The 15475-nt window shown below is 37.9% G+C and overlaps 1 protein-coding gene across 6 annotated transcripts in view; it reads right to left on the bottom strand.

The window, feature by feature from the left end:
* Positions 1-258: 258 nt before the first annotated feature.
* Positions 259-15475, bottom strand: part of GALC (galactosylceramidase) — a 63623-nt gene continuing 48406 nt past the window's right edge. For 5 of the 6 annotated variants that reach the window (XM_067728677.1, XM_067728657.1, XM_067728687.1 and 2 more), the window contains 3 exons: positions 11770-11933; positions 10262-10338; positions 3979-4657 (listed from right to left, as the gene is read on the bottom strand). In XM_067728677.1, coding sequence (XP_067584778.1) covers positions 4511-4657; positions 10262-10338; positions 11770-11933 — 388 coding nt within the window. In that variant the 3' untranslated portion in view covers positions 3979-4510. Of the gene's footprint in view, positions 2062-3978; positions 4658-10261; positions 10339-11769; positions 11934-15475 lie in introns of those variants that run through there. The other variant, XR_010941214.1, reaches the window with a different exon arrangement.

Genomic DNA, 15475 nt, shown 5'->3' with positions numbered 1-15475 from the left:
CATGCTCATGGATTGAAGGGTCAATATTATTAAGATATCCATTCTCCCCATCTGTACTTTCAGTGTGATCCCAATCAAAATTCCAAAAAGGCCTTTGCAGAAATGAGTCTAAAATTTATGTAAGTGTAAAGGACCTAAATTATCCAAAACAATTCTGAAGAACAAAGTTGGGGGATTTAAACTGAGTTCAAAATTTACTATAAAGCTACAGTAATGAAGACAATGTGGTATTTGCCTAAGGATAGACACACAGATCAGTAGAACAGAATAGGGAGTTTATTATTGGTTGTACACATATGTGGTCAATTGATTTTTGACAAAGGAAGGTCTTTTCAACAAATGATGCTGGAAAAAATTGAATATCCATATAGGAAAAAAATGAACCTCAATCCTCACCTCTCAACATGTACAAAAATAACACAAAGTGGATCACAGACCTGAATGTAAAAGCTAAATATATTACACTTCTAGAAGACAAAAGAGAAAATCCTTGTGAACTTGGAGCATACAAAGATTTCTTAGGACACCAAAAAAACACCTACCATAAAAGGAAAACATGATAAATTGGACTTCCAAATTAAAATTTTGTACTCCTCAAAAGATATAGACTTGGAGAAAATTGACAAAATACATATCTGATTTAAAAGAAAAATTGCACCTGGAATGTATAAAGAGCTCTCACAACTCAATAAGACAGAGTACCACATTTTTTAAATGAGCAAAAGATATGAACAAACATTTCACAAAAAAAATACATGAATGAGAAATAAGTCCTTGAAAAGATGCCCAGCAGCTAATACACCTACTACAAACTCACAAGAAAGCGTTAAAATTAGAAAGAATAACAATAGGAAGCATTGTCAAGAATGTAGAACAACGGAAACTCTCAAACATTTCTAATGGGAGTGTAAAATCATACAATTATTTTGGAAAACAGTTTTGATAGTTTCTTATAAAGTTAAACATACACTTCCCCAAAAGATGAAGCAATTTCACTCCTTGGTATTTACCCAGAAAAAATGAAAACATATGTCCACACAAAGACTTGTACACAAATGTTCACAACAGCTTTATTTGTAATACCAAAAACTGGGGGGACAAATCGTGGTATACCCCTTCAATGGAGTACTCTTTGAAATTAGGAGCAAATCTTTGATATACACAGCACATAAACAAATCTCAAACACTTTATGCTGAGTAAAAGAAAACATTCATAAAAGGGTACAAAGTGTATGATGCCACTTTTATGTTTTGGAACAAAGGAAACTTAACAACAGTAATAGAAATCAGATTGATGGTTGCCTGGGATCGGGGTGGGGATGAGGGGAAACGCCTGCACAGGTATACGAGAGAACTTTCTGGAGTGATGGAAATGTTCAATATCTTGGTTATATCCATTTATCAAGACTCACTGAACTGTAAACTTAAAATGGGAACATTTTATTGTATGTAAGTTATACCTCAAGAAAGTTAATTTTAAAAAATATGTAGGGACCTAAACTGGAAATCACTTAGACTTGGTTTTAATTTTTAAATTTTCTCTGTAATCTGATTTACTCTAATATTTAGCTTCTTGTCTCCAATAGTAATACAAAACTTCATATCAGTTTAGCCTACATTAAATCACTACAAATTCCAAAATTGTAGAATTAGTTCAATAGTTTTAAACTTTCATTATAAAAAATTCCAGAATTTACTTTATCCACATGAATGATTGATTTGCTTCTAGGAGGTACACTAATGATTAGATACAAATTATACTGCATTAGAAATATGCTCACCTATACCTAAATATATTTGTACTTTAACAAAAGAAATGCTTCTAACCACACAAAATATTAGAGGATGATCCAATTCTATAAAGTAGATAGGTGTTCCTTTTCTTCCAGGCACGAGGAGATAAAAGTATTCACTAGTTATTTTAGTCTGTCACCAGTGCCACAAGAGAAGACAGACAATGAAAGGCACAATGAAATGAAACACAAGAAAATTGCTACAATTTTACCTTTGGACCCACTCACAGCATTGGCTACATAGGGTTTTCTTCCTCCTTCCAGTCACCTGGGAAAATGATCACAGAGAGTTATAAGGGTCACGAGACTAAAAGTCGGACCCAAGAGAATTAAAAAATGCAGATAACCCAATTAATCTGCTAATATTTATTACTGTAGAAATAGCGTTAGAGGTAGTTTATTAATGGGGCATTCTTCAAATCATCCCACTCCATATATCTATAATTCAAAAGCCTCATCTTAAAAAGGAAAAGAAAAAAATACTTTTTAGAGTGTAAGCATAACATGTTGAAGTGGTTTTCAAGAAGCAGAATTTCCAAATTTCACAATTTGTATGGAAACACAAAGACCCCGAATAGCCAAAGCAGTCTTGAGAAAGAAAAACGGAGATGGAAGAATCAGGCTCCCCAACTTCAGACTATACTACAAAGCTACAGTAATCAAGACAGTATGGTACTAGCACAAAAACAGAAATATAGATCAATGGAACAGGATAGAAAGCCCAGAGAGAAACCCACGCACACACGGTCACCTTATCTTCGATAAAGGAGGCAAAAATATACAATGGAGAAAAGACAGCCTCTTCAATAAGTAGTGCTGGGAAAACTGGACAGCTACATGTAAACGAATGAAATTAGAACACTCCCGAACACCATACACAAAAATAAACTCAAAATGGATTAAAGACCTAAATGCAAGGCCAGACACTATCAAACTTTTAGAGGAAAACATAGGTAGAACACTCTATGACATACATCACAGCAAGATCCTTTTTGACCCACCTCCTAGAGAAATGGAAATAAAAACAAAAATAAACAAATGGGACCTAATGAAAATTAAAAGCTTCTGCACAGCAAAGGAAACCATAAACAAGATGAAAAGACAACCCTCAGAATGGGAGAAAATATGTGCAAATGAAACAACTGACAAAGGATTAATCTCCAAAATTTACAAGCAGCTCATGCAGCTCAATATCCAAAACACAAACAACTCAATCCAAAAATGGGCAGAAGACCTAAATAGACATTTCTCCAAAGAAGATATACAGATTGCCAACAAACACATGAAAGAATGCTCAACATCACTAATCATTAGAGAAATGCAAATCAAAACTACATTGAGACATCATCTCACACTGGTCAGAATGGCTATCATCAAAAAATCTACAAACAATAAATGCTGGAGAGGGTGTGGAGAAAAGGGAACCCTCTTGCACTGTTGGTGGGAATGTAAATTGATACAGCCACTATGGAGAACAGTATGGAGGTTCCTTAAAAAACTAAAATTAGAACTACCATACCACCCAGCAATCCCACTACTGGGCATATACCCTGTGAAAACCATAATTCAAAAAGAGTCATGTACCAAAATGTGCATTGCAGCCCTATTTACAATAGCCAGGACATGGAAGCCACCTAAGTGTCCATCGACAGATAAATGGATAAAGAAGATGTGGCACATATATACAATGGAATATTACTCAGCCATAAAAAGGAACGAAATTGAGTTATTTGCAGTGAGGTGGATGGACCTAGCATTTGTCATACAGAGTGAAGTAAGTCATAAAGAGAAAAACAAATACCGTATGCTAACACATATATATGGAATCTAAAAAAAAAAAAAGGTCATGCAGAACCTAGGGGTAAGACAGGAATAAAGACGCAGACCTACTAGAGAATGGACTTGAGGATACGGGGAGGGGGAAGGGTAAGCTGGGACAAAGTGAGAGAGTGGCACGGACATATATACACTACCAAATGTAAAACAGATAGCTAGTGGGAAGCAGCCGCATAGCACAGGGAGATCAGCTCGGTGCTTTGTGACCACCTAGAGGGGTGGGATAGGGAGGGTGGGAAGGAGGGAGACGCAAGAGGGAAGAGATATGGGAACATATGTATATGTATAACTGATTCACTTTGTTATAAAGCAGAAACACACCATTGTAAAGCAATTATACTCCAATAAAGACGTTTAAAAATTTTGTTTTAATAAAAATGAAATAAAGGTAATACGAACAACAACAAAAAAAGCAGTATTTCCAGTGTTTTTCAGCTTCCTGTTACAGCAGCATTACCCACGACGAGGACACCAGCTCACTAGACACACAGTCAGCATGAATAGATACATCACAGTGATGATCAAGTCCCTGCCATCTGCATGATCATGTGCAAATAAGATGACGAGAGCTACCTCAGCATTAACACAAGGCTTCGAGGTCTGAACACCCAAACGACTCTGCAGGATTTGACCAACCTACCTAGTGCCCTATGTACGGGACGTATCGGGTTATATTAAAGATTCATCTGTTTCCCCTTGGAATTCTAAAAAAAAAAATCTTCAAGATGGTCAAGCAAAAATATATTTTCCTCCTCATTTACTCTCCATTTTTTGTAGCTTCCAAAAGGCTCCTATATTGATCCATCAAAACCAGAAATGGCTCTGAACCAAAACCAAAAAGAAAGAAAATCCAGAGAGTGTTCTATGGCACTCTGTGAGTATTAGTGTATGGCTTCCACACGAAAGTTGTCAAACTGTGCAAATTCAAAGGAGTGAGTTCCAATCGCGGCCCAGCCATTCTTCGGGAAGTTCACAGAGACGTTTTTCCAGAGAGGCTTGCCATTCAGCGTGCCAGAAGAGAAACCACCCTGGAGTGGGGAGAAACACATCCCTTAAAGACACGTGAAACTGATCCTCTGAAGTCTGTTTCTTAATGGATGGCCCACCTACTTAGTGCAGCAAATATCCTTCTCACTGAAGATTTACCATAGCAAAATGATTCCACAAGTTTGAGCAAAAGTTTGAAATACAGAAAAAATTTTCTCAAAGGAAATTCTTATCTATTTATATAAACAGTTTCCAAGGTACAAGAATACCTCAATATTTCCTTGTACTCCAACAAAATGCTGTAAAACTTGCAGAAATGTAATACTTTTCATAACATTACGATAAAATTTTAGATAAAAGTTCACTAAAATAAAAAAACATTTGTCATTTACACGTACTGGCATGTACATGCATTGTACTGACAGCTTACAGCCACCAGCTCTTCAGACAGGACTGCTGGGGTCAAAATGTTTTATTTATTTATTTATTTTAAAGGCTTTTCTTATTTATTTATTTATTCATTCATTCATTCATTCATTTGGTTGCACCAGGTGTTAGTTGTGGCTCACCTGCTCCTTAGTTGCAGCTCGCCAGCTCCTTAGTTGTGGCATGCGAACTCTTAGTTGCGGCATGCATGTGGGATCCAGTTCCCTGACCAGGGATCGAAGCCAGGCCCCCTGCGCTGGGAGCGCAAAGTCTTAAACATTGCGCCACCAGGGAAGTGCCTCAAAATGTTCATTTAAGGTCTTCATTAAGGAGCCTCAGCCCAGCTGGGAGAGGAGTAATTAACCTTCATTTTATTGCTTTATCCTCATGTACAGAATACCACTTCAAAGTTATATCAAGAGCCTACACTTAAGTTAGAAAAACAGTAACCATCAGTTAAACTGATGACTGGGGAGAGGCAGGGGGTTGAGTGGATGGAAGAAGAGAAATATCCACAGGAACAACTTCCTAGTCACTGACAGAGAAAGATAAAAATAATATCCTCCTCAGACGGCTGCCATTCCTACTTAGCTAAGTGGCTGGCACACAGCTCTTATTATCATTATTATAGCATGCTTATGAGCATATATCCACAGCACACTCATTCCAGCTACATTTAAAAGTAGCTAATTTCAAAGAGTGAAGAGCAAAAGATCCAAAGCACTAGGCCAAGGATCAAAATAAAATCTGCTCTGAAGTCATAAACTTATACTGGAATGGGCCTTCATTTACTTATTTTATTTTATGCATGGAGACACGGTGACTTAATGAGACTAAAAATCAAAGTCACAGATTTACCAGCAACGCTAGGACTTGAATTTGAGTTGCCCAACTCCACATTCAGAGCCACATACATTTCTGCTACTACACACCTGCACAGCTACCTTCAGCTCTGCAAGTGCTTACTGAACATCTTCTGCCACATAGGGGATAGTGAATATTAACACTGAGCCAAGGAGCTTATGTACACAAATTATATTCAGCACTAAAGCTCATCCTCCCCCTGCCCCTCGCCCCCTGGGTGTCAGCCAACCTATCCTCTGGCAGCTCGTCACACAAGACCAGTCACAGCAGTGCCCTGTGCTCAGACTGCTCTTCCCACCACTCAGCTCTCAGCTCAAACATCACCCACTTCAAGAGGCCTTCCCTGACCTCTCTATCTAGAGAATCTGGCAGGGAAGCTACTTTAACTCAATATCTCATTTTTCCTTCATAATTTTATTTATTTGTTTATTTGGAGCAGGAGTGAGCCAACCGTGGCCCACAGGCCAGCCACCTATTTTTATAAATTAAATGTTATTGGCACACAGGCACCCCCATTCATCTACCTATAGTCTATGGCTCCTTTCTCACTACAAAAGCAGAGCTGAACAACTGCAATGTAGACCAAAGGGCTCACAAAGCCTAAAATATTTACTCTTTGGCTCTTTAAAGAAAAAAAAAGTTTAATAATCCCTGTCCTAGAAGAATACAGGCTCTGAGAGAGCTGGAACCTTGTCTGTCTTGTTCACTGCTGTATCCCCAGTACTTAGAACAGTGCATGTAACAGATGCTTAATAAAAATGTGTCGAGTGAAAAATAAAAAACATCTAACTCTAAAACAACCTACAGAGCCTACCTCCATTTTACAGATAAGGAAACAGAGGCTCAAAAACGTGAAATAACTTCCTGGAAGTCTCAGCATATATCAGTAAGGAAATATGAATGCTGACCTGTCTGGTTCCTAACACACCTACTCCTAAGAATATTAACTTGACTCATTAAAGTGCTCACCATATATTGGGTACTGTAACAAACTTTCATATATATATATATATATTTATATATGATACCATTCAATCTGCATAAGGGTGTGTCTTCATGAGATTATGATGGTAAAACAGAAGCGGAGCAACATAAAATATCTGCAAGTGACTATTAATAGACTTCAAAGTTTATCGTTCTAACCCCCATGCAACAGCGCTAAGATAAAGCATCTGATGTGTGCTGAGAAGAATTCAAAAATGGCCAATTTCAAAATCATAAAATCCTCATATTAGCAGTAATTTGGAAAATGAACATCATAAAAGATGTTGTTTTGTTTTGTTTTTCATGTATGCGACAAATATTTATATGTCAAATGTTGCTTAAGTCACTGGGAGTTTAGGACGAACAAGAAAAACAAGGTCCCTGCTCTTATACAGCTTACATTCTAGTAGAAGGAGACACACAAACACACATGATACCTAAGAGATAAGTGGCCTGTGAAGAATTAAAACAGGTTGATGTGATGATGGGCGCCTCAGAGACCGCTCTGGATTATGTGCCCAGAGTTGGTGGAACAAGAAATAATGGGGTAGGGGGTGGAGCAGGTGTAAGTCAGCAATATCCCCGCCCATCCCAGTAGCAAGACTGGAGCTAACTCCTAAAAGTAGTAAATCACATTATATAAAAGACATACCAGAAGAAAACAGCTGAAATAGTTCAAAGTGGCTGTGTCAGAGGAGCAGAACACAGAATGGGGTGAGGCGGCAGGAACAGCAGTGAGGAAGGAGGCAGGTGTTTTTGATAAGCCCTTTTTTTTTAAACATGTATGCAAAATATCTAATAAAATTCAGGAAATTTACCTTTTTAAATCCTATTCAAAATGTCAAAAAATTCATAAAATTACTAAAAATAAGCCTAACAAGTAATGTGGAAGAACTATAAAAATAAAACTGAAGGACACAGCGGGAGATCTTAATAAATGGTGAGATGCAGCATGTTCTTGTTACCATGTTCTTGAATGGGGAAACACACTATTCTTTTTTTTTTTAGAAAAAAAGTCTTTACTGAATTTGTTACAATGTTGCTTCTATCATGTTTTTTGGCCTTTTGGCCACAAGGCATATGGAATCCCAGCTTTCCAAACAGGGATCGAACCCATACCCCCAACATTGGAAAGTGAAGTCTTAACCACTGGACTGCCAGGGAAGTCCCTGGAAACACATTATTCTAAAAGAATATATTACTTTTGCCCAAATTGATGTATAAATTCAGAGTAATACTAGTAGCATTTTTCATGGAATTGAAAAGATGTTTTAAAAATTCAAATAGAAGAGTAAATATACTATTGAAATAGCAAAGGTAATTTTTAAAAAGAAATAATGAGGAACTTGCCTCACCAGATATCCACTCATTCATTCTACAAGGGTTCTTGCTCTGACTGTGTGTGCACCAGGCACTTTTCTAGGTGCCAGAGAGCCAGCAATGAATAAAACAGACGCCCGTCATTAAAGGAGCTTGGTTTTAGTGAATGGAGCAGGACAAACACACAGCGATCAACAGAACATGTAAGATGTCAGGAGGTTAACAAGAGCTTCAGTGAAAAATTAAGGAAGAGAAGAGGGGCAGAGAGTGAGATGGGGTGCTATCTTATAGAAGGTGGTCAGGAAGGAACTCTGAAGGAAGTAAACCATGTAACCAAAGATTTTAGAAAGTAAACACAATTTAAGGTGGGATGTTGGATAATAACAAACAAAGCAATTAAACAGAAAAAAAGCTCAGAAATAAGCCTATGTACAAATGATGATTTGTTATGTCGAAAACATGGCTTTTAAATCATGGGCAAAAGGACAGTCTATGTACTAAATATGACGGCTATCCACTTGTTTTTAAAAAATTAAGTTGGGCTCTTCTCCTTATGAACCACAAATACATTCCAGATGGATTAAAGACTTAAACATTTTAAAAAAGCCTAAACTTTATTTGGTTTTGGGGAAAAAATGTTCCTGACCTTGAGAAAGGGGAAGCCCTTCTTAAATAAAACATAAAAGCAATGAAAAAAAGTGAAATATATGACAGTAGCAAAGTTTAAAACTTCTATTCACGAAATATACCATAAGCAAATTGAAATACATGTGACAGAATAGAAGCAAATATTTGTGACACATATAACAGACGAGTTACTACCCAGAATATATAATAAATTCATACAAATCCATCAGAAAAAGACAACACAATAGGAAAATGAGGAAAGAGTGTGAATGGGTAACTTCAGAGAAGAAAAAACACAAACAGCCAATAAACATAGTAAGATGTGCAACCTCCCTAATTATCAAGGAAATAAAAATCATGTCTATTAATTTGAAAAAAATCTTTAAAATCAGTAATATCAAATATTATTATAACTGCTATAAAAATTGATATAGTTTGGCTAGCAATAGGGGCAGGATCTGTTAAAATTTAAAATCCAATTCTAAGACCTAGTATCTGCCTAAACAAATAACAGCACATGTGTACTGTTATTTGTTCCAGCAGGAACCACCTCACACCAAAGGCACATAAAAGATGCCTCCCCTCTATCTGCAGGTAAGCCAGCCCTTACTGCCTCAGTTCACTGCAATAGGGAAGAACTAGGAACGAGGTTACGCCCATCAAGTGTGGTTTTAGTTATATAAACTGTATCACACCCAAACTGGATTTTCAGTAAATATTGTTACTGCCAGAAAAATTAGTACTGTCAATTTTGGTGGTTGAGTAAGAGAAGAGAACGAGTTCAAAAAGTTATTTGAATTCCATGTTTTATCTCTATTGTAACCTAAAGAAAATTATGACAGGACTGTTGGCAGAGAGCAGTATATTATACAGAAGAATTTCTCTACACAGTATCCCGTGGAAGCATGTCAATCAATAGCTCATGATCAACCAATAATTCTGACAAATATTTTTAGATTTCCATGATACTACCGTCAATCTGGTATCATCTCTGACAAAGAGTCACGGAAACTAACTTCTAAAAAAGTGTGCTTATAGCTGAAAACCAAATCATTCTTAACCATCAAAAAATAAATTTATGTGACTTTGCTTATACCTATTAGCTCCAATAAGAATCTTGGTTTAAGAAAACTTGAAAAAAAAATAGTTCAATTATTGATTCTGCCAATTACTCCTGCGTTTAAAAAACAAAACAAAACAAAACAAAATACTGGGGGTGATAAAGTCAGCTGCTGATGGTTCTCGGGTGGGTTTACCCAGACACACACTATCATCCCAGGGACTGGTGGTTTGCTGGTATCACGGCAGACTCTCTGCCTATTTTCCACTATTTATCGTACTTTCCCCCTTTGATAACAGAAAACGTTAGAAAAGCACAAGAAAAGAATATTTTTACCTCAGGCATTCTGATCAGCAATACTTACATTAATAGTTAAAGTGAGTGTATACCATTTTTTTGCTGTAACGTCAGCATGTCCTGAAGTATATATGATCCATCCAGCTGTAACACAAAGAGATTATCCCAGTTGATGTATTTTTAGAATCTAAATCACAGAATCCCATAACTCAGTGGGGGTTCTTAGGCGCATTTGTATGTAGTAAAGTCAGCCTTAATAAAGATCGACATTTCCATACCTACAATTGATTTAAAACAAAACATCCTTCATTCAGGCATCCATCCAGCATGCAGAGAGATCCTACTCTGAGCCATATGTGAGCTCACAAGAGAACGAGCAAAATAAACTTACAAACCAAGCATGGTACAATGACGCACTAGCGTGTATAGTTCAGGTCTGCATGTACACCTGACTGGACTGAATATGAAGGATAAGGAGGAAGAGTCAAAACCTACCATAAGATTTCCAGCTAGTGTACCTGGCTACATGGTAATAGCACTCGCTGAGAATGAGAGAGAAAATAATAAGCTAATTTTTGAATGTATTATATTTGAATGCCTGAGAGAAAGCCAGGATGAGATGTCCAGTGTGCAGTTTAAGACACAGAGCAGTGGGGACTGAAGTCAGAGATTTAAATCCCTAGTTCCAATTCTGCCACTACCTCATTTTGAGACCTTGGATAAAGCAATTAACTTCTCTGGCACTCTCTTTTGGATTGGAAAATGCAAGGTACCTTCCAGATCAGTCATGCTATGATTATGCAATTCCTATTCTAATGTCCTCATTACCCACTCCCTCTTTAATTTTTATTTTATTATTGGAGCCCTTTTCACCTTAGGAAGAGGCATAGGGGAACAAACTGTAGGAGAAAAGATTTTTTATTAATGCAGGATGAAAGTCAAGAGACTATGAATCAAGAAGAGTCACCACCAATAAGGTGTAGTTTCAACAGAGCGGTGTTGGACCCAAACCACTTGGAGGACCCAAACCAAGGTGAAGAGGATGGGATTCAACTTGAACGGATTCTAAGCACCTATTCTGGATAAAATACTATTCTACATAAGACAAGGACTGTTAAGATGAATGAGAAAAGTCCAGCTGTTTTCAAATTATTGACTAAATTAAGAAATAGGAATTCTCCATCTTAAACAAATCAATCCTTCCTTTTGTATTTCCATAAGCACATCAGCAACATTCTTATAGTCTTGCTTTTAGTTATAGTGTTTCCTGAGTATTCTCTCCCTACTACTACCACCACACCCCAATCTCTGGTAATCCTACTCTGACAGCCTAGCTCAACTCTACAATAGCCGATAAGCTTTGAACAATTTTCTCTTTCACTGAGCTGCCTCTGTCTGTACTAATTAACACTATAATTCTGAATCGTTTGGCGTTTGCTTACACGTGTTGAATCTCTTCTCAATTAGATGTTCGAACACGATGAGGTATAAAGCTCCTTCATTACTACCATAAGTAACAGACAGATACAGCAACATATCATATAGTAACCATGTGCTATAGAAGAAGCCACTTACCTAGATCACCTGTAACTCTGTAGGTTCCATTTGCAAAAATCCAGAAGAAAACTCCCCTGGCACTTCTAATCAAAATGCCACCTTTATTCACTCTTCCAGCAATGAACACACCTCCCTTCTCAGGGGTCTCTAGGTACACATCACACTTTATAGTCAAATTGGACCTGCAAAATCAAAGTGTTAGTGCTTTTAATTATGTCATTTCAAATGTAGCACAAATGGCTCTTTTCACAGTCACATGCTTCCAAACTTCTAATCAAGGTATGTGATTTGCTAAGTCCACACTTATACCAGGGATGGGCTTCATTGATGATGGTTTCAAGTTTTACATGATGGAAGTCAAGTCATTTCATTGCCTCTTTTAATGACTTACTGTTGGAAAATAATATTTACTGTTTTCAAGCTTCTTAAGAATATATTTCCTGTCTTTCTATAATAAAATAACTTCTCATTCTAAGAATATAAGGAGAAGCCATTTTTTCTAGGAATACGTAAAAGATAAGTTTCCACATCATTCTGAACAAAAAGGTTTATTACATTTCCATCAGCAAAGAGAAGCAGTGGAGACTGCTAGGAACCTCTGGGAGAACAAAAGCTGCTTTTGAGGCTAATTTTTACATTTAACCCTAACAAGACACAGTCAACTCTATGTTGATTCTACAGTAGGGCTTTTCACACTTGAGCAGTATTGAAATCACCCTGGAGGGCTTATTCAGTTCAGTCTGCAGGCCCCACCCCTCCGATTCAGTAGGTCTAGGGTGGGCCCCTTGAGTGTGCATGTCTAACAAATTGCCAGGTGATGCTGATGCTTCTGGTCCAGGAATCTCACTTGGAGGACCGTTTTCCCCTACAGAGTACCTAAGTCTGTGCAGAGGCAGTAAAACCCTGGTTTTGGTATCACTGACAGTAGATCAAAGGACAAGAAAGGTTCGGCCAACCAGGAACTACCAGAGCTTTAACAATGACATCTCCTCCAGGCTTCCTTTTACAAATGCTACCGGATTCCTTCTGCAATGAAATAACCACCCCAATCCAATACGACCTCTGAAAATAATTCCCCTCCCACTCAAATTCTAAGTGCAAATGGAAAAGAATTAGAAAGCTTGCACACAGTCATGTAATAAAGCAAGCAATTTATCTAAAATAAAACTAAGAATGCCAAGAAATATATTTTGGAAATGGGGAGAAATTATGTGACTTTTACATTTCTCAGAGTTTCCTGTCAGTGAATTTTACACAGTGAAATTTTACTTTGTAAAGGAAAACATAAAAAAGAAGCACCTACAGCAGGTACACAACCATCAGGAAAATCTACATTTAATCATTTAATTAAAGCTGGGCTACTTTACGGGAAAATCAAATGCCAAGTAACTAAAGCCCAGTCTCTCTTGTATGTCCTCCCACAGCAGAGGGAGTTTTTCTCTCTGTAGATTATCACCAGCATGAACCCACCAAGGATCAGCCTTGTTCCTTACATCCCCTACCTCCCTGCTGGCTCATCAGAAGTTTGAAAGTGCTACAGATCCTGTCAGCACCAAAAACTTATTCTATTTAGAGGTAGAGTGAGAGAAGATCAAACGTTTTCCTTTTATACATTACAGTCCAGAATAAGTGATTCTTGCATCACAGCTTACAGGCAATTTTACAGATAATGAATAAAATAGAATAAAAGTTTGGTTTAGTCTTCCACAGCCATAATCTCTTGGAAGTGCTGAGAGAACAAAAACCAGCCAACATAATTAAGCAAATTTGATCAAAAGGATGCAGAATTCAGGTCTGTGCAGCGAAAGGTAATTTTGTGATTGTCCTCAGATCCCAACCAAAGCTTACTAACAAGATGGAAGTCTTTAACAGCTTTGGTAAAGCCTACCATTTATAGTCAAATTACTGTGCTGATACTTAACTAAATCTAAATATGAAAGAAGGTCTGTCCTAAACACAGTTCTAAGAACTGATGGCACTGTGCGCACATAGAGCCGATTTACTAGAACAGCACTATGGATAAACTCCACTAACTTACTAACTTTCCCTTTCCTCCTCTCAGAAAGAAGACAATGATTAAAACAAGGCTGTGAGGTATAGTCCAAGAGCATGGGCTACAGCACCAAACAGACCTGGCCTCTTGCCCTGGTTCTGGAATTTAAAAGTATGGGATCTTGAACAAATCTCACCCCAAAGCCTCAGTTTCCCAGTCTATAAGGTTAAGAGGATGCTACCTTTGCCAAAACGTAGCTATGGGAAGCTCATATCAGTGTTTAGTGTTACCCAGTTTTCATTCTCTCCTTTCCCTGCAATAAATGGGCATCACAGACAGAGAACAGAAATGAACATGGGATGTGTGTACATCTCTAAACAGATCTGGCTCCCTTGAATCCAGGATAAGATAATGGGAAATAACACAAAATAAATAGGATGAGACCAAATTTTAAAAGATCTTGGAAGTCAGGCATAGAAGTGCAGATCTGGTTCAGTAGCAGGAAAGAGTCACTGCATATTCTTTTTTTTTTTTTTTGCGGTACGCGGGCCTCTCACTGCTGTGGCCTCTCCCGTTGCAGAGCACAGGCTCTGGACGCGCAGGCTCAGCGGCCATGGCTCACGGGCCTAGCCGCTCCGCCACATGTGGGATCTTCCCAGACCGGGGTACGAACCCGCGTCCCCTGCATCGGTAGGCGGACTCTCAACCACTGCGCCACCAGGGAAGCCCCACTGCATATTCTTGAGCAGTGAAAGAACATGATGAAAGCAGGGCTTAAGAAAGACAAAAATAGTCCTTTCTTGACATGCATAATTGCCATTTCCTGGTTCTTTTTCTTTCAGAATATGTCACTCCTTCCTTCTCTCCCCACTTTCCCCCATCCTCCTCTTCACCTCCTTACACACTGCAATAGTAAAGACTGAGTATTGCTATTTAAATACTGCAAAACCTTCAAAGGTATGAAGAGTTTTGTTTAATCTGTAGGTGGTGCTCTACGTCATTTCTCTACTACAATGAAAGAGTCTCCCAGTTTTTCTGGAGTCCCAGCCAGAAACAATGGATTTGGGGTTCAGAGAGAGCCCTATGTAGTGTTCATGAGCGTGGGGGATATGGGTTGTCACAGAAACTTAAAGGTTTTCTATGGTGGCTGGCTTCCAGACCAGTGATCAAAATAACAGGGACCATCCCTTAGACAATTAAACACAGCCACCTGTCTTACTGTAAGACCATTAGTAACAAATGACGAAATCACAAACCCCGCTGACATGACCAGAATGTCCAGATAAAGTGTCTGGTACAGAGATGTTGGGATAAACAGTATTTCTGTTGTATAAGAAGATAAGCCATTGAAGTTATTCTAAATTAGGCAAGAATTCTTTACTCTACCCCCAGTAACTCTCCAAGGAGCTGTAAGGGTTCTAGAAGCTCTGGATAGGAGTTTCTTAAGACTTACTATCTGAGCTTGGGACTAGAACTGGGATTTATAACAGGGAGTAAGGCAATACAGAAAGGATAGAGACTTTCTGCAGCATTCTACAGATAAACAATTCAAAGCTCTTTTCCAAATTATCTTCCCTTCCCTGCCCAATTTCCAAGCTACAGATATGGCTATTTGGTGACTTGACATTAATAGTTACTATCACTAAGCCTGAAATGCTTGTGTTTTATGTTTCACAGTAGCATTATACTAGTTAAAAGAAAAAATAGAAAAGAAACACCTAAAACAGTTAT

Source organism: Pseudorca crassidens, chromosome 1 (assembly GCF_039906515.1).
Source record: "Pseudorca crassidens isolate mPseCra1 chromosome 1, mPseCra1.hap1, whole genome shotgun sequence".
NCBI classification, from domain to species: Eukaryota; Metazoa; Chordata; class Mammalia; order Artiodactyla; family Delphinidae; genus Pseudorca; species Pseudorca crassidens.
This window is presented reverse-complemented; position numbering and strand designations above follow the sequence as displayed.